This window comes from Triticum urartu, chromosome 3 (assembly GCF_003073215.2).
Source record: "Triticum urartu cultivar G1812 chromosome 3, Tu2.1, whole genome shotgun sequence".
In the NCBI taxonomy this organism is placed as follows: domain Eukaryota; kingdom Viridiplantae; phylum Streptophyta; class Magnoliopsida; order Poales; family Poaceae; genus Triticum; species Triticum urartu.
The window spans coordinates 103,683,246-103,709,191 of NC_053024.1; the positions used below are offsets into that span (position 1 = coordinate 103,683,246).

General features: G+C 47.5%; 1 protein-coding gene across 2 annotated transcripts; it reads left to right on the forward strand.

Moving 5' to 3' along the window:
• Positions 1–21,274: 21,274 nt before the first annotated feature.
• Positions 21,275–25,679, forward strand: LOC125543141 (protein FAR-RED IMPAIRED RESPONSE 1-like). Of its 2 annotated transcripts, none has more exons than XM_048706390.1 (6): positions 21,275–21,574; positions 22,674–22,763; positions 22,838–22,912; positions 22,989–25,182; positions 25,255–25,322; positions 25,407–25,679. In XM_048706390.1, the coding sequence occupies exon 4, from the start codon at positions 23,888–23,890 to the stop codon at positions 25,100–25,102; it is 1,215 nt and encodes a 404-aa protein (XP_048562347.1). In that variant the 5' UTR covers positions 21,275–21,574; positions 22,674–22,763; positions 22,838–22,912; positions 22,989–23,887; the 3' UTR covers positions 25,103–25,182; positions 25,255–25,322; positions 25,407–25,679. The 2 variants fall into 2 exon arrangements, with proteins under 2 accessions (XP_048562347.1, XP_048562348.1); XM_048706391.1 differs by having other exon boundaries at positions 21,276–21,574; positions 22,989–25,087.
• The last annotated feature ends 267 nt before the right edge of the window (positions 25,680–25,946 follow it).

The window sequence follows — 25,946 nt, forward strand, 5'->3', positions numbered from 1 at the left end:
GAGGTCAGAGAGAGAGAGAAAGGTGGTTCAACCCCTCCCAGCAGTTCATCACCTCAGCCAAGAACAGACCCTCGCGAGGCTGTTCTTCCTTGTATTGTTCATCATCACCAGCCCAAGAGGCAATCCACACACCACACACAGGAGTAGGGTATTACACCACAACGGTGGCCCGAACCAGTATAAACCCTGTGTTTCTTGTGTTGTTCTTTCCTTAGTTTAGATCCTAGCACGGCGGAGGGGTGCAGGAAGGTAGGAGGAGAAATCTCTGCGCGCACCCCAGTGTTCGAACCTCAAGGGTCTGCCGGAACCCAAAATCCGACAAAGTGAACCAGCTTCACTCCTTTCTTCCTCATGTATGGTGCCGAGGCGGTCATCCCAACCGACATCGAGTTCGACTCGCCTCGGGTAACCATGTACACAGAGGCGGAGGCCAAGGAAGCACGAGAAGACGGCGTCGGCCTGCTGGAAGAAGGCCGGCTGTTAGCCCTCAGCTGGTCCGCCATCTACCAGCAGGGCTTGCGCCGCTACCACAGCCGGATGGTCAGACCAAGATCTTTCCAAGAAGGCGACCTCATGCTCCGGCTGATCCAGCGAACAGCCGGCCAGCACAAGCTCTCGGCCCCTTGGGAAGGCCCCTTCGTCATCAGCAGAGCGCTGGGAAATGACTCCTACTACCTGATCGACGCACAGAAGCTGAAGGCACGAAAGAGAGACGACTCTGGCAAAGAGTCAGAACGACCATGGAACGCCAACCTCCTCCGAAGATTTTACAGTTGAAATGCAGTATGTATGACGCTAACTTTTGTACTAAGTACGAGACAATAGGCCCCCTGAGGAGAGCTCGGGGACTGCCATCTTTTATCTATAAATGAAGAGTATCATGCTTATGATCATGTCATTACATTCACTTTTTTTGTCCGGCACCGAGTTCGACTAGTCGGCCCGGGGACTGGCCGCCTTGAGTTATGTTAGAAGTCCTACCCGCGGTCAGACAAGTAGTGTGCCAGCACCCAAGCCTTCTCTGGCCAAAAGTCGCAGTTCAAAGAACCGGCTGTCCGGCTGGCAAGAGTTAAAGGCAGGAAAGGACGCCCACACGAAAAACGGCTAGGGACTAACGGACTAATATAACAAAAGCTGGGTTTTCTCCCACCACCGACCGACTACCAGAGTAGCCGGCCGGCCGGCTTCCATTCACCTCGCTTCAATCTAAGAAAGCTCGAGTACTTTCCTTCCCCAAAATAAAAATAAATAAATATAGCCAAGTTCTTCCTTAGTCGCAGGCTGCAGAGCAGCTGCCGGTTGGGAAGGCAGCAGCTAGGGGAAGGCGGCAAAGGAAACAGCCTAAAGATAAAAAGCATACGCGAATGGAAGCCAAACACACACACGATCATATTTACACAAAAGGCCTTCGAAAGGCTAGCATTCAACATAGTTTGAATACACCCCCAGTGGGTGGAACTGCGCAAGTTTAACAAAAATTGTTCAAAGAGTAACAAGCAGGAAAAGCAAGGACGGCAGATTAAGCCAAGGGAGCGACTGGCGAGTCGGGCAGGTCGGTAGAGACGGCAGTGCTGGCTGGAGGAGTGTCCGGCTGGCGAACCTCGGCATGATCACCACCTCCCGCAGAGGGCGCTCTAGCACACGCCTCGTTGCTGGAGGTACGGTCAGGCTGGGGCTAGTTGGCCGCTTCACCGGCCGGCTCGATGTCTTCGCCTTACTCTCCTTCGTCGTCTTCACCTTCATCGCTGGAAGCGATCTCCTTCGCCAAGTCCTCACCAGCTGCCAGGTCCAGCCCAAACCATTCCTCCGGCTGGGCAACGCCGTCGTCATTTATTTCAGGAGCAAAGACGCTGATGTCAGTGCACTCGGCGATCGTCGAGGCACGCTGAGCGATAGCCGGCCGCACCTCCTCCATCTCCTCGTCGGCCTCTCGCCGCCAGGTGCGCAGCTGGTCCAGGTTCAGCCCGGGATACTAGGCTCGGACGAACTCCAGCGCCCGCCCAGCTCCAAGCCGGGCCGCCGATGCCTTCCAGGCCTTGAAGCGGCCAACCGCAACCTCCAGCCAGTCGGAAGTCCGACTCGGGGTGCGGGGAATCGTTTCGCCTGGCCAGAGGGCGGCCAACACCTGCGCCCCGGCGCACTTGAGGCGGCGGAGCATGCGGTGAGCCGGCTGCAGCCGGGCTTGGACCGCCAAGAGTTGCTCCTCAAGCGTCTGGCTCGAGTCCGGCGCGATTTCATCCCCCGCCTGCCGGCGCGCCTCGCGGTGGGCCTCGATGGTCTGGGTGGCGAAGACGGAGTAGCCGGGGAAGTAGTCTGCACAAAGAACAAAAAGTAGCACAAGTCAGAACACAAATCAGGGGGCAAGGGGCAAGCAAGGAGTGAGGAAGGCGGCTTACCATCGATCAGATCCTCAATCTGGCCGAAGCCCTCGCTCAGCGCTTGTTTTGCCTCAGCCCAGCCCGCCGCTTCGGTCTCGAACTCAGCTTTGAGGGCGTCCTTGCTGTCATGCGCCTTCTTCAGGGCCGCCTTGTGGCTCTCCTCCTGGTCGGCCAACTTCTTGGCCAGGCGGTCACGCTCCAGGACCAAGGCGTTGTACTCGGCTTCTTTGGCGCGAAGGGCGGCCTGGGCCCCGCTGAGCTGGCCCCTCAAGTCGGCATTGGCTCCTGCAAGCATGAAGACAAAGGAAAATCAATAAGGAAGAAGTCGTCAGGGAAGATCCGACCCGACTGCTCCGCAGTCGGCCCGAATCTCGGGGACTACACCCAGTGGGTGCGCTGACGCGCCCCCACAGGAGATGAATGAGACAAAGCACGCACTCCGGCTGCTGGTCAGGTCCTCGGTTTTCCGGCCCAGCTCCTGAGCCTGGGAGTTGAAAGCAGCAGCGCGGAGGTTATGGTACTCCTGGAAGATCAGACAGGATGCGAGGATAAGATAGTTGTCAGGACCTAGTAAGTTCCAAGCCGCATGCTCAGCAGCCAACTCGGAACTCGGGGACTACACCCAGTGGGTGCGCTGACGCGCCCCCACGGAAGAAATCAAAAAAGCAAAACAACCAAGGCTAGAAGACTCACCCGGATGATGGCCCGCGTCGTGAGGAACTCTTGGGTATATCATTGCAACGAAGCGGCCTGGGCTTGAAGCCAGTTCCGGACCTCCTGGGCCGCCGTGTTCAGCTCGGTCGTCCCCCCGCTGGGCGTCCACTCGGACGTGCTGGCGCTAACGGCCTCCAGGGCCTCTGTCGTCTGGCTGGCGCCCGCAGCTCCGTGCGACTCCGGTGCGGAGGTAGTTCCCCCTGCACGCCGGCGAAATGCCGGCTGCACCTCGAGGCTGGCCCCTGCCTCCGGCTCGCCCCCGGCCGGCTGCTCTGGCGCCGCGGCTGGTTGGCCGCTTTGGCCCGCTCCAGTTGGCGCCGTCTGCGGCGCCTCCTCCACGAAGACCACGTGGTCCTCCCTCCTCTCCATCACCGGCGGGTCTTGGTCGACCTCCTCCGACGGGGGCACGGGGATGTCGGGGGCCACGGTGCGGAGGGGAACGACGAGCAGCGGAGGCTGGTTGTGCGAGGCCTCCGCCTCCGTCTCCGTGGCTGCCGCCTCCGCCCGGGCCTTGGCCGCCGCGTCGGCCTGCTCCTTCACCGCCTGGGCGGTCCTTCGCTCCGCCGCCTCCCGCTCCTCCGGCGCCTCCCGTGCGTTCCGCTCCGTGGCCTCCATGAGGTCGGCACGGGGATCCACACGGCGGGAGCCTGAGGACCCTCCAGTCGGCCCGACTACGGAGCCGCCAGGACCTCGCTCGAGGGAAAGCGGTGCCCTGCCCGGAGAGCAAAGAAAGGTTTAGAAGAACTTCAATCGAAGAGGACAACAAAAAAATATACAAGACGTTTGACGCCTTACGCCGAGATCGCCTGCGGCTGTTTCACCGCCTTGCGGAAGCGGGCCGCCTTCACGGCCGCCTCATCCCGCTTGGTCGCCGCCATGGAACCCTTGGATTTCTTCAGCAGGCTGCCGAAGTAGGTCGACGCGGCCCGGCATTTCTGCACGCCGCCACGGGCAGCCGGCGCGGCAAACGGGCCCACGCCTTCATGATCAAGCGCCGGCTGGCGGTGCGGGGCGGCTTCGACCTCGTCATCGTCCGCCCAGTCCTCGAGGCCGGCCCCGAGCCCCGCGCCTCCTGCCTCGTCGCTTTCCCCCATGATGGCATCTTCCATGGCGGCCGCTCCCAGGTCCGGATCATCGACGTCGTCCACCGTGCGGTCAGGGAGGAGCTTGCGCTCTACCCCTGCGGCCCCGCACTACAAGAAATATGTCAACTTGTGACCACCACTATTGGTCACTGAATGGTCACAAATTTCCATTTATGACCTTTTTGTGACCAAAAACATAAGGTCAAAAGCTGGCCGTCATAAACTGACTATAGCGACCTTTCTTCTAGAATGGTCGTAGACGTTTATGACCAAAATATGTCTACTGTGGCGTTTTGGTCACTAGCAACCTCCCTAGGCCACGTAGGCATCCAGCGTGGCAATCTGACGTGGCACAAGATTCAGCCCGGTCCAATTCGGTTTTCTACATGGGCCTAGCCCAACAATTCGGCCTTTTTACGGTATTTTTTTCCTGTGCTTTATTAGCTACATGGGTCTGGCCCAACAATTCAGCCTTATTAATTTCTTTGCGTGGCCCTTTTAACAGCAGATTTTCTATTTGATCATGTATTTTTCTAGGCCATTTCTTTGCTGGGCCTCTCATGTTTTTTATATGTATCATGGGTCCACTAGTCAGATGGATCCCAGTTATCATGTTCTCATAAGTGGGTCCAAGTTGTCAGGTTCTAGCAAGTGGGTCCGAGTTGTCAGGGTCATATTCCTCATTTCATTTTGATAGTAAATAAATAACCAATATTTAAATTGTCACTGACAAAAAACACATATAATACTTCAAATAACAACAGCCAGATTCAGTATAGAGCCAGATTCTGTATGGAGCTCCTGCTCTACAAATAACTCTACAAGTGGAGTAACTAATTTACAAGCTCTACAAGTACTATATTCTTCAATATGGAGCTCCTTCGTTAGAATTACAAACAGGCACATGCACCTGCTCTTGCTCTTGCTCATAGTCAGGACGCCCTGTTACATGAATCAGCAAAGAAGAATCAGAAAAGTGGAGCAAATATATTATGAAGAGACCATTCAATAAAAAGGACAAGTTCTTCAGAATGCTAACACAAATTCAACTAGTACAATGCTTTTAGAAGTCACAAAAAATAACAATTACTACATGGCAGATGATCATGAAGAGTATAAACACATCTTAAATCTTACTTGTAAAAAGAGAATACATGCCTATCTCCAGCAATGTTATTATTATATAGAAAAAATCATAAATGGATCCCACAATAGTACAGTACAAGTGTGGGTAGAATTCAAAAGGTACAGCTACAAGTTAATAGATCAATAAAATACAGGACTTTTGCCAGTGCATGGTACTGAAGCCTGCAATCAGTATACTGTCATAACATTGCAGGAGTGCAAAACATAGATCTGGCATAGTTTACAACATAACAAACAAACTCCGACTAAGATGGGGGAGACAACCTAAACGAACCAGCTAAACGAACCAGGATGCAGCTTGGGGACTTGGTCGGGTAACACAACCGGCAGCAGCAGCAGGTCCAGCACGTCCTATACTAGAAGCAGCTCCCATGGCCTTGAATTCCTTTCCTTGACACAATACGAGCACACATCAATAGGAGATGATGATAAGTTGTAGAAGAAGGAGTCCACGAGCATCAGCAGGCAATAGAGTGGAAGAAGATGAAATCGAGAGGCGGGGCGAACCTTGCTGCTGCTGCTGCTGCCGTTGTGTCCTTGAGCTCGACCTCGCTGACCTTGACAATGTCTGCCTGGTCCCAGATGCTCAAGATCTAGGTGCGAGCCTGGGTACATCACAAGTTGTGAGACATTTCCCCTCAAAGAAATAAAACATTGCAGTACAGAAACTTTCACACAAATTAACAGTTCAGTACAGAATCTGCAAAACAAATTGACAGATAAGAATTGGAACACTTTCTTATAAGTTCTGCACGCAGAGCACAAATTTATAACAATAAAACAGTCAAAACATCTAGCGCAAACAGATATGTGGTAGTTCTAGGTCACGAAATTATACTGTACATAGAAAGGAGCTCAAGCTCACCTGACATGCACAATTCTAAAATTACAGCAGTCTGACAGTACAAAACACCTAATAACATGCAAATATTTTCCATAAGTTTTACTAACCAGGACAAGAGCTGATCTATCTGTCACCAGCAGACACTCTAAATTATTGTGTATCACACGGATTCTTGAAGTATCATACTTGGCCAAGCAATCTTGAACTGATCTAACCATAAGTTTTTGTATTATTTGTACCTATCAGGTTAATAAACTTAAGCAACCCGAGTAACTTAACAAGGAATCCAATGATAGTGCAAGTGCTGGAGTATGATGATATGCATGTCCAAATGAGATAATGCAACATTTCCTGCACATTCCAAGTGTGTTTGCCTCTTGAATCAATCAAGAGAAGGATGGCAAATTGAGATTGAATAAATCAAGACACTGAAAACAGATAGATGCAAAGGTCCATGTTATTTTTCTCCCACTCACAAGGCTAATCTTTTCACCAACGAGGCAGCAAAATAAGGAAGGCAAGATCCTGATGACCCAAGATGTATATCAACGAAGAGAGGGAAGGGCCTTCCATGGCGATGGCATGGTGCTCCTCCTTCATAGCAGCAGAAGCAGCACGTTCCATGGTGATAGACCTGCACAAACCAACCATACAGATCATACCACAAACCAAAATAGGCAGTAAACATGTTCAAATCGGGATGAGAAAGAGATTGCAAAGGGAGAAAAAAGACAGACCTGGCTGGCCATGGCCATGGCCTCAACAGAGAGAGAGAGAGTGAGTGAGTGAGTGAGTGAGGGAAGTGCCTCCTCCTCCATGGTGCTCCTCCTTCACAGCCCGCCATGGTGCTCCTCCTCCATGGACAGCCTCAACCCGTCCCATGGTGATGACCTGCACAAACCAACAGCATGGATCAGACCAACAAATCCGGAAGAAGATGAGGGGATTGAGGAGGAGGGGCTAGGGTTTCGGGATGAGGATGGGCTTACCTACTTTGCCCGTCGTCGGAGATGCTGCGCGCTCGCCGGAGAGCACCAGACCAGCCGGTGTTGGAGGGGACCGAAACCCTAGGTCCTCTGCCGCTGCGCTGCGCTGTGTGGTTGGGGAGAGGAGAAGAGCTCCATCTCCGTCCCCAGCCCCATCTCCATCTCCATGGCCGAGGTGCTGGCGCTGGCGGGAGCGGGGGGCTTTGCCGGCGTTCGCCATGGAATTGGACGGATCTGGCTGGATCTCTCTTGCCGGGGGGAGGAGTGGAGGGGATTGGATCTTGATTCCTTGCTGCTGTGAGCAATGGTGATTTGGGGGGAAAGAAATAGCAGTGGCAGCGCGACGGGCGGGACGGAGGTAGGAGGCCAGCACCACCGCCGCGCTCCAGGAGGGCGCCAGCGCGGAGAGGGGAGGCGAGGCAGGGAGGGGAGGCGAGGTGGTGAGGGGAGAGGAAGGCAGAGGTCGCCGGCGGGGCGGGGCTCGGTTTGGGGGAGTGGAGATCGGCGGCGGGGCCGGGTTTGGGGTTGCGAGGAAGGAGAGGATGGATCTGGGGGGTGGCTGAGTGGGGGTGGCGGCGGGTGGGGATCTGGGGGGTCGAGGGGAGGGTGGGTGGGTGGGTTAGGGTTTTTGATTCTCGGGAGAAGCTCCACCCTTGGAGGGATGCGTGATGGATGGCTCAGATTGCGTTCAATTTGGTGATCCGCGTGAAAGAGGTTCCTCGCATCTCATTGGCCGGCTAAAACGCACTTGAATCTCAAAATTTTGGACCCAAAACTTTGAATTTTTTTAAACATAACAATGGCATAGTTCGTCAAAATGATCTTGTTTTTTTCATAAATGTGCATCTTAGAATGGCAAACGATGACATAGTTCGACGGCTTTCATTTTCTTTGCACAAAAAGATGATTTTCCATTTTTCGAGTGCATCAAAAGGTTTTTTTTAGAAGCTACCAAATATTTGTTCCAAAATAGCGCAACTCCATTTTTCAAAAATATTAGACCACATTTCATGTAAAATTGACCAAATAGTTACATGTCAAAAGCTTTTGATCCACCTCTTATAAAAAACAAATTTCACCCATTCAGTAGGAAGCGGGGAAAATTTGAACGAAAATTTGTTCAACTGATTTCATATTGTGCACAAGGGTGCATATTGGAATGGCAAACAATGTTGCCTAAGGAAGTTTTCATTTATTTTGAAAAAATCATTTTCCATTTTTAGAGTGCCCAAAATGAGTTTTTTTGTGAAGGACCTACCAAATAATTGTTGCAACTTTGGACCAAATGAATTCTATAAAATACTAGGCCATATTTAATGCACAATTGACCAAATAGTTGGGTGTCACAAGCTTTGATCCACCTCTGGTGAAAAAGACAAATTTCTGCCGATTCAGCTAGAAGCGGGTCAAATTTGAACTGCAGCTGCCTCATAGTTTGCTCCATATTTTTTTCAAAAATCATTTTTAGGTACAAAAGTATCTATTTAATCAGAGAAACATCAAAAGTTTTCCAAGATTCAACCACTGGCTAGGAACGGTCAAGCCCGCCGTTTTGACCGCATTTTGAAACGGGCATAAAAAATTCAAAAAAAATTGAAAAATTGGAAAACCTTCGCATTGTGTCATTATATGTGACCAAGTTTCCAAGAAAAATAATAAACTTGCAATACGGAAATTATTTTAAAAAAGTGTTCTCAGAAATGAGCTATCATGCATGAAGATTCATGGCTTTCAAGCCAAATGATCAATCTTATGGCCACATTCATGGCATAGTTTGTTCAAATGATCTCATATTGTGCACAAGGGTGCATCTTGGAATTCCAAACAATGTTGCCTAAGGAAGTTTTCATTTTCTTTGCACGGAAAATTCATTTTCCATTTTTCGAGTGCTCAAAAGGAGGTTTTTTGTGAAGGACCTACCAAATAATTGTTGCAAAAATGGACCAAATCAATTTTATAAAATACTAGGACATATATAATGCACAATTGACCAAATGGTTGGGTGAAAAAAGTTTTGATCCACCTCTGGTGAAAAAGACAAATTATCGTCGATTTAGTTGGAAACGGGTCAAATTTGAACTGTAGCTACCTCATAGTTTGCTCTTTATTTTTTACAAAAATCATTTCTAGGTACATAAGTATCTATTTAATTAGAGAAACACCAAAAAAATTCCAAGATTCAACCACTAGCTAGGAACGGTCAAGCCCGCCGTTTTGACCGCATTTTGAAACGGGCATAAAAAATTCAAAAAAAATCAAAAAATTGGAAAACCTTCGCATTCTGTCATTATATGTGACCAAGTTTCCAGGAAAAATAATAAACTTGTAATATGGTAATTATTTTAAAAAGTGTTCTCAGAAATGAGCTATCATGTGTGAAGATTCATGTATTTCAACCCAAACGATTAATCTTATGGCCACATTCATGGCATAGTTTGTTCAAATGATCTCATATTGTGCACAAGGGTGAATCTTGGAATTCCAAACAATGTTGCCAAAGGGAGTTTTCATTTTCTTTGCACGGAAAATTCATTTTCCATTTTCCGAGTGCCCGAAATGAGGTTTTTTTGTGAAGGACCTACCATATATTTGTTGCAAAATTGTACCAAATCATTTTTATAAAATACTAGGCCATATTTAATGCACAATTGACAAAATGGTTGGGTTTAAAAAGTTTTGATCCACCTCTGGTGAAAAAGACAAATTCCCGCCGATTTAGTTGGAAGTGGGTCAAATTTGAACTGCAGCTGCCTCATAGTTTGCTATTTATTTTTTCCAAAAATCATTTCTAGGTACATAAGTATCTATTTAATCAGAGAAACACCAAAAAAATTCCAATATTCATCCACTAGCTAGGAACGGTCAAGCCCGCCGTTTTGATCGCATTTTGAAACGGGCATAAAAAATTCAAAAAATTGGAAAACCTTCGCATTGTGTCATTATATGTGAACAAGTTTCCAGGAAAAATAATAAAATTGTAATACAATAATTATTTTAAAAAAGTGTTCTCAGAAATGAGCTATCAAGTGTGAAGATTCATGGCTTTCAAACCAAATGATCAATCTTATGGCCACATTCATGGCATAGTTTGTTCAAATGATCTCATATTGTGCACAAGGGTGCATATTGAAATGGCAAACAATGTTGCCTAAGGAAGTTTTCATTTTCTTTGGACAAAAAAACCATTTTCCATTTTCTGAGTGCCTGAAATGAGTTTATTTTGTGAAGGACCTACCATATATTTGTTGCAAAATTGGACCTAATCAATTTTATAAAATACTAGGCCATATTTAATGCACAATTGATAAAATGGTTGGGTGTCAAAAATTTTGATCCACCTCTGGTGAAAAAGACAAATTCCCGTCGATTCAGCTGGAAGCGGGTCAAATTTGAACTGTAGCTGCGTCATAGTTTGCTCTCTATTTTTTCCAAAAATCATTTCTAGGTACATAAGTATCTATTTAATCATATAAACACCAAAAAAATTCTAAGATTCAATCACTAGTTAAGAACGGTCATTCCCGCCGTTTTGACCGCATTTTGAAACAGGCATAAAAAATTCAAAAAAAATCAAAAAATTGGGAAACCTTCGCATTGTGTCATTATATGTGACCAAGTTCCTAGGAAAAATATGGCAATTATTTTAAAAAAGTGTTCTAAAAAATGAGCTATCACGTGTGGAGATCAATGGCTTTCAAGCCAAATGATCAATCTTATGGCCACATTCATGGCATAATTTGTTCAAATGATCCCATATTGTGCACAAGGGTGTATATTGGAATGGCAAACAATGTTGCATAAGGAAGTTTTCATTTTCTTTGGACGAAAAAACCATTTTCCATTTTTTGAGTGCCCAAAAGGAGGTTTTTTGTGAAGGACCTCCCAAATAATTGTTGTAAAATTGGACCAAATCATTTTTATAAAATACTAGGCCATATTTAGTGCACAATTGACAAAATTGTTGGGCGTCAAAAGTTTTGATCCACCTCTGGTGAAAAAGACAAATTCCCGCCGATTTAGTAGGAAGCGGGTCAAATTTGAACTGCAGCTGCCTCATAGTTTACTATTTATTTTTTCCAAAAATCATTTATAGTTACATAAGTACCTATTTAATCATAAATACATGGTTTGATGGCGATACGTCGAGGTTTGGGCGGTGGCCAAGGCCCCCAACTCTAGAGCGCGTAAACTCGCATGCCCGACGCGTGGTCACCGCGTGACCGTGGCGTTGCCATGTGTTCTGGGCAGCCTAGGTATGTCTAGTGGGTTGGGCACTCCCCAGGTAGGTTCTAGGAAGAAAATTACAACATAAGATTCTCACGAGGAGATCGATCGATGCTCAAACATGAATTAGCAGCCAAGTGTTTGATTAGCGGTACGGGAAATGCACATGGCCAATGGGCGTGAGTTTTTGCTGAGGATGATCATCGACTAAGAAGAATGTCTTCGCAAATTTTCAGATCAAAAGGAGGATCCTAGGTGGTACTTGCTTTGCAAAGTACCACACTGGACAGAAATATGAATGTTGAAGCTGGGCTCAAAATAATGAATGGATTGAGCTGAAATTTGGTGGAGGATGGTTATTTGGGCATTGGAAAGCACCGTAGAAAATTGATACCATTTGGACATGCCAAAGTGGTACTTCCTTCACAATGCTCTTCTATGGACAGAAACTTGGGAAAACTAGTGAGAGAAATTGGATGAATGAAATGAGCTCAAATTTGGTGTAGGTAAGTTACATAGGTATGGTTATGCCTTGGTAGATTTTCAGATCATTTTGGTAAGCCTAGCTAGTACTTACTTCACAAAGCTTCTCTCGAGGTAGAAACTTTGAAAATTTCCTGAGAAAGATTGACTAGGAAAATGGAGCTTAATATTATCATGTGGCCATGATTTGGGTATGGAAGAGTGCCCAAAGAGTTTGAGGTTAATAGGAGGGGTCTAGATAACACTTGCTTTGCAACGTGCCAATTTGGCCATAAAATATAAATTGAACCTGGGCTCACATAGATAATTTTCCTGAGCTGCAATTTGGAGGAGGGTGATAATTTGGGCATATGAATAAACTGTATAAATTTCATGTCATTTGGATATATAAAAAAGGTACTTCCTTCACAATGCTTCTAGGTGGACAAAAACTTTGGAAATTTGCCGAGGAAGATTTGCTAGGCAAGTGGAGCTGAATTTTGTCATGCGGTAATGATTTGGATAGGAAAGAGTGCCCAAAAATTACAAGGGCAATCAAGAATATATAAATAGCACTTCCTTCATAAAGTGGTGTCGTGAACAGAATAGGAAAATGAATATTGTTGAATTAGTTTTGAACTAGGCAAGGAAGGATTTTTACATATTTGATGAAGATATGACCCAAAGAATTTATGAGATTTTTTTGGGAATTTTGGGAATGATAGAAATATATGTTGCTTCACAACCTAGGGCAAAAACTGCCACATGGACATGACACATAGGCAAAACTGATGAGGTGGCGCCTAGTCATAGCAACCCACCACAATTTACAAGGTTATGACCATCTATATTGGTCATGATCAGCTAGAAATAAGGCAGCAGACCAGTGTTATCTGCTTTATGACCATTTCGTGTAAGGAAATTACGACCTTTCTGACCAAAATGGTCGTTATAGTTTAGGTTTTGGAGCCCCCCGAACAACTTTTGACCAATTGGTCTGAAATGTCATAGATCTATGATCAATTCTTCAAGGGTCACTAGCAGAAGGTCACAAGTTGACATATTTCTTGTAGTGCCGGCCGTCGGCGGAAGAAGAGGGTTCTGTTGAGGGCAAACCAATTGATCAGAAGTCGTCCATCATGAGGCCGACTACAAAAGGAAGAAAAGAAGAAAAAATCACGGCAGGCGGAGGGTTGGCGCGAGAATACGGCCCCTTGCCGTATCGCCAATCCTCGGCGAGCTTGCAGTTGGAGATATAGTTCACCATGTAAGACACCTCGGCATGAGGCATCTCCCTGCTCAGCCGACACGGGTCGAAGCGGCCGCTCATCTGGCAAATCATGTGAGGCCGGCCTTGGAGCGGAAGTACTCGGCGCTCCACGAAGGCGGCCACCAGGTCGGCTCCGGTCAGGCCCTCCGACTAGATCATCACCCGAAGCCGGGAGACGGCTGCGTTCCCGGCCTGAGACAACGACCTGGCCCGGTAGCTCCAGGAGGGTTGCCTCCCAGCCGGCAGGTTGATGAAGTCACCTTGCTGGGTGACGTTCTTCACGTAGAAATAGGACTTCTGCCAGAGCTTCACCGACTGGATCAGCGGGATGGGCGGGAACGGATTGTTCTCGCCCGTCCGCCTCATGGCAATGAAGGCTCCGCAGGGGGCGGGCACGCCCGCGACAACGGTGCCGAGCTTGCTCTGGAAGAATTCTCCCCAGAGCTCGAGAGTGGGGAGAACCCCAAGAAAGCCCTCGCACAAGGTGACAAAAGCCGACAGCAGCATCACCGCGTTGGGCGTGAGGTGATGCGGTTGGAGGTGGTAGAATTCAAGAAAAGCGCGAAGGAATCCGCTCGCCGGGAGGCCGAAGCCGCGCAGGCAGTGCGAGCGGAAGATTACCCGCTCGCCCTCCTCCGGTGCCGGCGAAATCTCCCTCGCCGGCGCACGACGAACCCGCACGTAGTTCTCGCCCGGCAGACGCCGCGTCCGGCGGAGGAACTCTACGTGGTCCTCGTGGACGTTGGAGCCATCCCACGAGCTCGACAACGCCATGGGAGCGACGCAGCGAGGAATAAGGCGATGCGACGGCGGAGATGCGCACGACCCCGCTACGGCGGGACCAAAGGAACCGAGAGGTCCGACGGCGGAGCGGCGCGACAATGGGTCACTGCGGCGGCGAAGGGAAGAAGAAGGAAGGTGAGAAGGGGCGGAGCGAGGGAGAGCGTGCGAGCCTCTGCCGCTCCCCCTCCTCCCCCTACTTATAAACCCGCCCGGCGGAGCCGAGGAGGCGTGGTGTGGGGGAACGTGGGATCAACTGCGCCCACTCCCCCACGTCCCGCGATTATTGCGCCCTGATGGCGTAATAAAACCGCCATGGGAAGGCGAGCGGTCCGTTGTGGGCCGCAGAAAATCCGCGCTCGGGCCGAGGCCTAGGAGTGGTGGGCCCGGGCCTACGGCGGCGTCCCATCACGCGCGTGCGTTGGCAGCTTTTCCTTGCCACCCGGCCCGCGGGATGACGCGCGGTCAGCTCGCAAGCCAACCCACGTTCCCGCCTACAAGAAACGGAGCTTTCCGAAGACGGTGCGCATAAGCAAAGCCGGCTCCTTAGGATAGGAAGCTAACCAAGCTTCTCGTCCCTTTGTCAGCCTTGAAGCTCGATCAACTTCGGGGACTACTGTCGGAGTAAATGACCATGGGTAGCCTAGCCGGCTCCCCCTGGCCCGTCTGAAAAAATTACGAGCCGATCCGGCCCTCAAGAATCCAAGACGTGGGGCCGCCTTCCCCTTGCCGGCTGTCTCCTAGGCCGACTATCGGAAGGCGGCCCGACTTTAGCCCTCATGAAGAAAGCCGCTGGAGGGCCGGCTCCAAGAAGCCGGCCACGAGAAGACCGACTCCAAGAGGCCGGCTCCCACAAAGCGGTCAAGATCGTACCCTCGAAGTCTGCGTCCACATAACGGCGATGTGGCGGGGCGTGGCTACAGTAAAGCCCGCCACCCCCGAATCCCGGAGCACGCCTGGCACAGTGCGTCGTACGGGGTAGCCATGACCCGTCCGGCGCGGCACTGTTGCCATGTTGACCCTGATGCCACCCACGATGGGATGTCAGCGCGGCCCACGGGCGGTGGGCCCCTTCAGGTAGAGAGACACCCGAAGGCGGCCAGGCCTCCCCTAGTCGGCCCAAGACAGGGTTGGCTCCCCGCAGCCGGCTTGCTTCCTTCCTCGAAGGAGACGCCCCATTAAGGAGACAAGACGCGGTGAGGCTACAGCGATCGCCCGCCGGGCGGCGGCACTGTAGCCACGCCCACCTCGGCGAAGCCCTCGTCACCAAGTTGAGGCAACAGTAACCAGCCACCGATAAGGCCCCGGACAGTGGGGCCTGCCTGTCGACCAAGGAGCCGGCAGCCGGCGGGACCCACCAGCCGGCGGGCCCCAACAGCCGGCGCAGAAGCCGGCGAGCGTAGACACAGACGGCTGGGGCCCACGCCCAGCCGGATTACCATTGTACCTCTGGGGGGTGGGCCTATATAAACCCCCCGGGGCACCCATGCAAAGGGTGGATCTGAGCTAGTTTTAGACACCACATAGAGAGGAGAGGAGAGCGAGCCGTGCCCTTCTTCTTCCTCTCGCCAAACAGGTCAAGGAGCATCTTGTAGCCCCGCGCTCATCTAGTGATCATGCGGAGACTCCGCAGAGCAGCAGTAGGGGTGTTATCTCCACGGAGAGCCCCGAAGCTGGGTAAGATTCGCCGGCGTGCATGTCTTCGCCTCATCCCGCTTCCAGGCACCGGCGACGTCTTACTGGCTCCCACAATGATAAGCCACCCGTTGGCATATGTTGCACCTACCACCCAACACTTGTACTGAACGTATTATCTTATTCATTGACAGATGACAGAGCGTAGAAGAACCAAAAGGAAGATGATACAGAAGAACCAAATTAAAGTTTGTTGCTATGCATGCCTGTATCGATCAAGATTCAGTGCTTTGTAGAAATTTCCTAGAGATTTGTTTCACTTAATGAGACCAAACAATCAGGAAGTCAAGTCAAGTAGCTTAGGATAGCTGATGCTTTTTTCATTTTCTTCTCAATTTTCTCCACAAGTCAAGATATAACAGTTGAAGCACCTTGTGGAGTTTTTTGTTGTTGTATAAATGAATTTGGTGTACACAGTGAATAAAAGCTCCTGATATTTGAGTAAACTAAACGCTCTGCGTCGCCCTCCTCCCCGGGCGACACGGGGGGAACCCGCCGCCACCCAGCAGGCCCCCTCCCCACCGCCCTCTCCCGCTCGCCGCTGCCGGAGGGTTGGCCGGCGAAGCCGCGCCGGACCCCAGGATGGCGGCGGCTGGGCGGATCTGACGCACTCGGCCCTCCCCTTGGACCTCCTCCCATGGCGGCTCGAGCTCCGCCCGAGCCCTCCCGTGGCGTCGCGAGAACCCCCCACCTCCCCACCAATTGCTGCTGGCTGCCTTCCTCGCGCCATCGCGCAGCGGCATCCATCCCCTGGTCTGGATCTGGAGCTTCGTTCTCCGCCGGTCGCGACTTCCCCGGCTGGCGGCGGCTCCTCCGGCGGCCGGGCGCGCCGTCCGTGGTGCGGATCCTCTCCCCCCACCCCTCCCTCGCGAGCTTCGGGTCGGCCCCCCTCGGGCGGCGGCCTTGGAGGCGCGGTTTGGACTTCGGCTGTGCGCGTGCTCACCATCATGACCCCCACCCCGGCAGGGGCAAGTCCTTTCCGACGGACATGGACCTGCCTTTCATTCTGCGTCCATGGCCGGCGGGGGCGGCTTCGGGCCCGACGCTCCCGGGGAGCTGCGCTCCTTCCGGCTCCCTTGGCGGCTTCAGTGCCTCTGCACCCACACCCTGCTGGTGCCTTGGGTGGCTGTCCATCCCGGTGCATCTTCGATTTCGATGTACTCTGGGAGCTGCGTCCCCTTCCGGCTCCTTAGGCTCGTCGGCATCCTTGTTGCTTCGGTCCCGGCGACCCGGATCTGCGCTTCCCTCCGGATCCTGGTTCGCTCGGGCCTCTGGCCACCGTCACATCCACCACTGCCTCTCATTCCGCCAAGCCACCAAGCCGTCCACCTCCGTGCGTTGCCTGCCCCTCCATCGCTTCGTTGCTCGCGCGTCCAGCGTCGCTCCCATTTTTGTGGTCGTGGTTCAGGCCTATGTCTGACTTCTTCTTCTCCGATTCGTGCTCCGATGGCTTGGGATTGCTCAGACTTTGGCCAGGGCGAAATCCCTGCATCTTTTGCTGGCAGCGGTGACACCCGCGGATGCCGTCCCCTTCTTGGAGGCGTTGTCACGGTCGTTGTTTGTGCCCCTCTTCGAGCATCAGGGGAAACCCTAGGTCTGGTTATCCGGATCGGACGACGACGGCGTCTCAGCGTCGTTCTCCTTCATGAAGGCGTCGTCTTGGTTGCTCGTGGCGTCCTCGGTTCTGGATCTGGAGATGTTGGTTGTCGTGTTATTGGTCTGTACTACTTCTCAGGATGGCGAGTTTAGCTGTGTTTTTTTCTCTGTTTGGGTTGAGCATCCCATGTCTCTCTGCTCTGGACACCATGTTCATGCCGTAGCGTCCGTGTCATGTGTTGTACCACATCTTGTACTCATTCTATCTTCTCCTATCAATGAAATGATACGCAAGCTTTGCGTATTCGCGAAAAAAAAGCTTCTTGTGAAATTTGCAGTGTATATTTGCTGATATCCAGTCTTTGTGATAATAACGATGTGCAGTTTGTGGTTTGTTTCCGTTCTCTTGTGATAAAAAGGATTCTTCATCTGCCAAGAATACAACCTACTAGCATGTATGCTTAATTGCCTATATGCTGATTTAACAAGCTCACATGCATATCTATTTCTGAAAATAGTATACCCATCCTGTAACATATAACTTGTGTGTCTTGCTTTCCATTATAGTGAAGAAAACATAAGTACATCTTTTGATCTTTTTTCACTGGACCTTTTATTCGTTCAGGAGCTCTAAATGACACCGTTGTCTTGGCAACATATTCAGTCATTTCGGATGAACTTTCAGAGTCATTCAGGACTTCTAAATTGTTGGGGTGTGCTGTAAAAAAAACTGAACAAAGGCAGTTTTTGTTTATTTTTCTTCTGAATTTTATTGGTGTGTGCTGTAAAAAACTGAACGAATTTGATGTGCATGTGAAATGGAAGCTTCTGACATTTGTAGTGTATATGTCCTGCTGTATACTCTTGGGATAAATGTGTTGTGACATTTTTTGTTGTCCACTATTTTCTTTGCTATTGCCTTGATATGTTGCCAACAATTTGGCATGAACATTCCAGGTTTGTCAGAGGCAAATTCATAAGGTTTGACAATACATGTTGGCCAATTGTCAGGTAACAACACAAGCATATAGCTACAGAATTTACAATGACAAGCACTACCACCAAAATTATTGCTGGACCTATGCATCACACATTGATTTTCACATCCATGCCCTTGACAATAAAGAGGATCAATCGCGTGACGGACGGGCTAGAGACTGGAGTTCGTTGCCATGGCCGACTACGCAGCGTCACCAGGATGCCGGATGGATAGCCGATGTGCCAGCTGCAAGGTGCCGTGCGGCCACCATCGACAAGACTACAAGACCTCGTGCAGTTCGTCGCCATGGCTGAATCGCGCGTGACGGAGCAGATTGCTAGCCCGTGGTGGCACATCGAGGACGACGTGCCGTCGTGCCGCACGGCCGCCGCCGCCGAGGGGTCATGGATAACGACTAAGTTCTTTTACCGGAGCCGGGAGCTACCGGTAAGCAATCCACCGTCTGTCACTTTTGTTAAGATTCGTGCAGCTTTTATATTCTATTAGAATACACATAGTAATACATGTACTAGTGTCAGATGAAGTTTCATCAGCTTTTTACAGAAGAAAGAGAGTTGGGTAGAGAGAAATGTGCATGCATGCCTGCATTCTCTCAGGCCGTACATATGACATGCATTTTATTTTCATCCCCATATTTTTAACGATTCATATCTTTTTGAACCAAATGTCCAATATTGAATTGTATATTTGGAATCGTGGTGACAAGACCTTCAAAACAAGATCAATTTTGCATATATTTGAAATATATTATATATACATATTTCAATTATCTTTGGAATCATTTTCATAAAACATTAGATTTCAAAGCTATATTTCGCTCGTTTCAAGAAACATATTTCAGAAACAATAATATACTCACTCAATTGAAAAACTAGATTTCACTTGTTTCAACAATAAACTTTACTTGTTTAAAAAAAATTAATATTTCCAAATTGTTTCACTCATTTCAAAGAATATAATTTCACTAGTTCCAAAATAAGTATTTAACAAATTTGAAAAATCACATTTCACTGATTTGGAAAACTGATTTCACTCATTACAAAATTTATCTTAAAAACTAATTTCACTTTGTTTACCCAAAAAGTATTGAAATGCATTTCACTCAGCAGAGATATCTGTTTCAAACATTGAAAAAGTCATTAGATTTCACTTGTTTCAACAATAAACTTTACTTGTTTTAAAAAAACTAATATTTCCAAATTGTTTCACTCATTTCAAACAATATAATTTCACTAGTTCCAAAATAAGTATTACAAAAATTTGAAAAATCACAATTCACTGATTTGGAAAACTGATTTCACTCATTACAAAAACTATTTTCACTTCATATTTACCAAAAAAGTATTGAAATGCATTTCACTCGGCAGAGATATCTGTTTCAAACATTGAGATAGTCGTTTGACACCAAAAAGATATATTTCACTTTTTTCAAATAACTTATTTCACTCATTTCAGAAAATACATTACAGTCGCTCAATTGAAATACAATATTTCACTTGTTTCAAAAAACTGATTACACTCATTACAAAAGATAGATTTCACTAGTTTCAGAAAAACACATTACAATCACCCCATTGAAGACATAGTTTCAGAAGCTGAAATATAAAGCTCACAAAGAAAACTATATTCAGAAAAGTGGTTTCAATCATTTCAATAACTGATTTCATTTTTAAAAAAAATTGTAATTTGAAATGAGTGAAATTAGTATTTTGATATGATTGAAATAGTAAAAATTAAACTAGTTTAAATATATTCAAGATTGGTCTTATTCTAAAGATCTTATGTTCAGGAATTTGAATATATGAAATTTTTGAATAATAAAACTTTACTGTAAAAAATATTGGCCATCTAAAAATGTAAACAAAAATAAAATGCATGAATTTGTTTGAGAGAGAGAAAGGAGAGATGCCGCATGCATGCGTACATCCCACTGCAAATAGTACTGCATTTCCTGCCATGGGTCCTATTGATGTGACATTGATTTGACCATATACAAATGATTACTTGCCATAATACATGGGCATACATATGAATGGGTTTCATTTAGACTCAGATCACAAAGCAGCTGAACGGTGGATGCTATGCCGGTACATCCCGGCTCCGGTAAAAAGGAGTTCGCGTCGTGGATAACCCTATTCGTTTGGGTAGGAATCGGTAAGCTGGGTGATAACAGAGGCACTGGTGCTTTGAGATTGAGATATACAGGTGTCACCAATCGGACTGGGTCTCTCGGGGAGCATACGAGCCGGGTCTTATAGGATTTTTTTTCGGCTGGGCCTTATCATCCTCCACGCCCGGACGCCATGTTCGCCTGCCCCCATACATCCATCGCGCGCCTGCCTGATGCATTGCCACCGTTGTCTTCATCGCTCGCCCTTCTATAAGTGCAGTGCAGCCATGCTTCAGCTGGTCTGTTTCGTCTCGTCCATCCCGTACGTGCGTCGCCCGCCCCAAGCTAGCCAACAACCAGTGTGCGCTATTCTTCAAGACTCGAAGCGCAGCTCCAACTTCGCGGCGGGAGAGAAGAGCGATGACCTCGGTGCCCGGCGCCGCGGTGTTGCTTCTCGTGTGCACGGCCGCTGCGGTCTTGACCCACGGTGAGACAAGACGCGGTTGCTTCCCTTCGTCTCAATATGATTCTTGAATCACGGCCGGTTCGCTGCATATCACTCTCGGTCAGTTTATTCTGCCTGATGAATCTTCTTTCCGTCGACGACGACCTGCAGGAGCCTCGGCCAAGGAACCACCGTCGTCGGGCAGCAGGGTGCGGCCTGACTTTTGTTCGACGACGTACATCGAGCTCGACAAGCCCTGCACAGACGAGCTGTGCAACGCTGAGTGCATGAAGCTCTTTCCAGGCCCCGGCGGCTGCGAGAAAGGCAAGTGCCTATGCGGTTTCTGCTGAAGAAGAAAGACCCACGGTGTGGAAGCTTTGAACCTTTGATTTCCCTACTAGGAGTAGTTGCTTGGGGAAAATATCCTGTGCTCCGAGGGATTCCATGCTCCGGCTGCACCCTGCACATCCCAAACGTTGGGTACGAATGAAGGGACGGGATGGGACCAGAACGCCCCAGTCTTAAGTTTTTGCAAAAAACACCCCAGCTAAGTACAGAATAGGCGTAAGTTTATCCAACCTGTGCTGCCCCAAGCTGAGCGAACACGAACAGATAGGATCCGGGGCTCCGGCGGCGGACCTGGCTGTGTGCTGTACTGCGACCTCACCGGCGGCTGCCCTGCGACCTCGCCGTGGTCCGACGTACAACGGACAGCCCGCCCCATCCCCGCGCCTCCATTCTCCACCTCCGCGCCACCCCCCACCACACCCGGCGCCTACCTCCGCGATCCGCCGGCGGCTAGATCTGTCGCCGCCGGAGAAGAGAACTCCAGCCTTCAGGTATCCTTTTAGATGTTACAGACCTGCGTTCTTATTTGTGTATTTTGGTTCTAATCCATCAACCCTTTATGCTGATTGTGTTAGATGTAGCTAATCTTATTTGAGTAAATTGTGGTGATCTCTCTCTCTGTATCAGGGCGCAGGCAATATATCACTGAAATAACTTGCTATATTTTGCTTAGACTACATATTCGAGAAATTATAAACAGAAAAAATGTCTGCAACTTATGGCCTGAAATGAGTTTGAAGTAATTTTAACCGAGTTCGAAGTAAAAATGTCAGTAATTTACAGAAAAATGTTAGCAACTTAGAACATTTAGTTTTGTGTGTGTTGTGGATGAAGCACGTAGAACTTGTACAAATTAATGGAGGTTAATAGTAGCAAGTCCATGCACATCTAGTCAGATCATCTGGATGTGGTTGAATCGCTGGTTATATTGTAGAATCAATCATGCTGACACAACCAAGAGAGAAAATGCAGTATGGATAAGCAAGATAGTTTTCATTAGAAGGAAAGGAAACAATAAGAAAAGACGAGTTAGATGTAGCATAATCCATATTTCTGCAAGTTTTGGTTCAGATTCCTTTCATTTTCTTCATGTTCATCCTAATCCTATGTGTGTTTGAAGACTGAATAGTCCGAAAAATATAAGCTACTGCTTGAACATTTATGTTTGTTTGTTCTGAAATCAGTGGATGCAAGCAATCATACAACAGTTAATTTCATTTCATCCTCTGCTACTATCTCTCTCTCAAGGACCGACCACCATTCCAATTAGGATGGAGTTAGTAACCGGCATATAAGCAATGAATCTGCACTTAATTAACTAGAAGGAGCAAATTAAGCAGCGCATGAGATGGTTTTGGTGGCGTACGGTCGTTGGGTCCATGTAAGTGGACAAAGAACTCGTGCGGGGAAATATATACTGGTGTACTCAGGAATGTTCTTCATTAGCACCGTTTTCTCTCTTTTTCTATAGTACATCTAAATGCTGCATTAGACATTTTCTTTCATCGCTACTTACTTTTTAGACCTCATTGACAAGCTAATTAGGGGCACCTGCATGTAATATCTTACACTTTTTGCTGCCTCGAGCAGGGAATGATGGAGTCAATGACTAGTATTGCTCCAAGTGTCGGGTCAACTACAGCGATGGGACTTGAAGATGATGCCAACAATTTTTCCATGGTATTTCTTTGTCATATTACTCATGTTTCATCTGTGCGTGTCACACTTGACTTAAGTTCAAACAACATTGATAGGTCCAAACGAGATTCGGCATACATGATGAAGATCGTTACAGCACACCGAAAAGAACCAGTAGCCTACCCGCGTGTGTAAGTTTATTACTTAGTGATTTCATTTACTAGTTTCATGGGTTTCAGTTCTGGAGCTAATCCATTGTGTACGCAGGGGTCAACTTATGAGCCAGAGTGTGATGACAGCCTACAACCCTCAATTGGAATGCGATTTGATAGCTGGGAGGCAGGTTTGGCATTCTATAGAATGTATGCTCATGAGGTTGGCTTCTCTGTACGCATATGGACACAACACAAAGGAGAGGGTGGTGTAATAATCTGGAAGAAGTTTGTTTGCGCAAGACAAGGTTGGAGGAAGAAAAAACCAGTGGATCTAGGTCAAGTTACTCAAGAAGTGGGGAGAAAAAAGGCTAAAAGAAATATCAAGATAAGCAGATGCGGTTGCGAGGCGATGATGGGATTGAAAAGGCAAGATGACAACAAGTACGAGGTCGTCCAGTTTGTTCAATCGCACACGCACCAACTTGTCTCACCAAGTAAGAGGCATCTCATCAGGTCAAATAGAGAGGTGACTAGTGATTTGAGAAACAAATTATTTACATGCAGTAAGGCATTGCTTGGCACTTCAAAAACTTTTCGCTTGCTTAGCATAGAAAAGGGTGGGCCAGGAAATATCGGTTGCACAAAACGTGACTTACAAAACTGTCAGCGTGATTTCAAGGCAGCGATTAAGGGAGCAGATGGACAACTTATAGTAGATATAATGGAAAATAAAAAAAGGCCAATCCAGCATTCTACTATGATTACCAGGTAGATGAGAACAATAAACTGACAAATATTTTCTGGGCTGATAGTATATGTAGAAAGAACTATTCATTATTTGGTGACGTTGTATCCTTCGATTCTACATATCGGTTTAACAAGTATGACCTGGTATTTACCCCTTTCACTGGAGTTAACCATCACAAATCTTGTGTTACATTCGGTGCTGCATTTTTGTCAAACGAGAAGATTGCATCATACAAATGGTTATTTCAGACTTTCTTGAAAGCAATGTGTGGGGTTGCACCAAAGCTAATCATAACTGACGAGGATCAAAGCATGAGAAGAGGAATAGAATCTATATTTCCGAACACAAAGCATCGACTTTGTATGTGGCATATTCTGATGAAACTCCCTGAAAAGGTTGGACCCATCTTGAGAGACAATGAAGATTTTAAACCACGATTCATGGCATGTGTCCGGGGATCAGAGACTCCAGATGAGTTTGAATCACGGTGGTCCTCAATAATTTCTGAGTTTGGCCTAGAGGATAATGAATGGTTGAAAGAGAAGTATGGTTTACGGGAATCATGGATTCCAGCATACTTTATGGATTTCTCCCTTGGTGGAATATTACGTACAACATCTAGATCTGAGAGTGAGAATGCATTTTTTCGACACTTCACTAACCGAAAGCTTACCTTGATTGAGTTTTGGGTAAGATTTGAAACCGCTTTGGAAGAGCAACGACAAAAGGAGTTGCAAGAGGATAATTGTGCACTTCATACCTTGCCAGTACTCGAGACTTGCTGGGGAATTGAGGCTCATGCCAGAGAAGTGTATACTCACAATATTTTTGTTGCTTTCCAACGTGAGGTGGTGGCTGCAAGGGATCGTCGTCATGTCAAAACCATTGAGCAGGTTGGTGATGTCCGAACCACGAGCATTGGTGACCTTAGTTTAAGGATAAGAACAGTCCGCTTCAACACTAATACAAAGGCTGCACAATGTACATGTCGAATGTTTGAATCATTGGGCATCCTTTGCTCTCACATCATTGTTGTCTTAAAGAATGATGGGTGTAATGAAATTCCTAGCCAATATGTGCTGCATAGGTGGACTAAAATGGCTGCACGACATCTTTGCTATGATGCCAATGGACATGAGCTGGAAGGGTCATCTACTTCTCTTTCACCTATCATCAAGAAATTGTACTCACAAACATGCTCGCGGTTCAGCTTGGCATTGCATGAAGCTAAACATTGTGAGGACAAGATGGAATACTTGAACAAAGCTGTTGCTGATGCTCTTGCACACTTGAGTCAGACAACGCCACTTGACGAACAAAGTGAAGTTCAAGAGTTTGAATCCTTTATTGGAACGACATTCCCAAGCATCATCAATATTCATCCCCCTGATATTGCAAATACAAAGGGCAGTGTCAAGAGATTGAAGAGGGGTTCAGAGGAGGCCATTAACAAAAGGAAAAAGGTCAATAGACCATAATCTAAATAGTATATCTTCTTTCATGTTTTCATAATCTGATTTCCTTGGGTTCAGAGGAGGCCATTAACAAAAGGAAAAAGGTCAATAGACCATAATCTAAATAGTATATCTTCTTTCATGTTTTCATAATCTGATTTCCTTCTTGTTTGCAGAGCAAGTAGCATCCAAGAAGGTTCAACATCAGCATATTGTTCTACTTAACGAGGCAAACATGACAGGGGTATTTACTTTTTGCTCCTCATCAGTTAAAACATGTTTAGTATGTTTGCAAACCTTTGACTTTTACTTGTTTAATATTTTGCAGCACAACCCACCAAAGGGAGCGGACAACCTTTACTTTGCGTTAAATAATGGATGAAAAATGTGTTCGTTAATGTGATATATGGACCTAGTTCAAGTACACCATGTTGAATCTGTCGCAATATATGTGTGCCTACTAATCCTCTATACATTGCTTGTAACTGCTGGTTGCAACTCTAGTTATGTGCATGAGACTAATGTGTATTGTCATGAATGTCGTTCACAAAGCATTCAAACTGTCTTACTATGAGCTATGAAATTTCGAGATGGTTGTTGATGTGTTGCCTTCTGAGTTCAGAAAGGTGTTTAACAGACCTGATGTTCTGGTCTTTCCATCTTTGGTGCAGGATTTATGAAACCAAATCTTGGTTCATGGACTTCCTATCTCTTTATTTTCTTAGAACTAGCTTTACCTTCTCAAATAAACTTGCTGAATGAGGTTCATGTTATGCACTTTGTATGTAAAACATATATATACATATGTTCTCCATCTTCGAAAGTCATGATACTCTCTGTACCATGGGGCTGTTGTCGTATTTATACG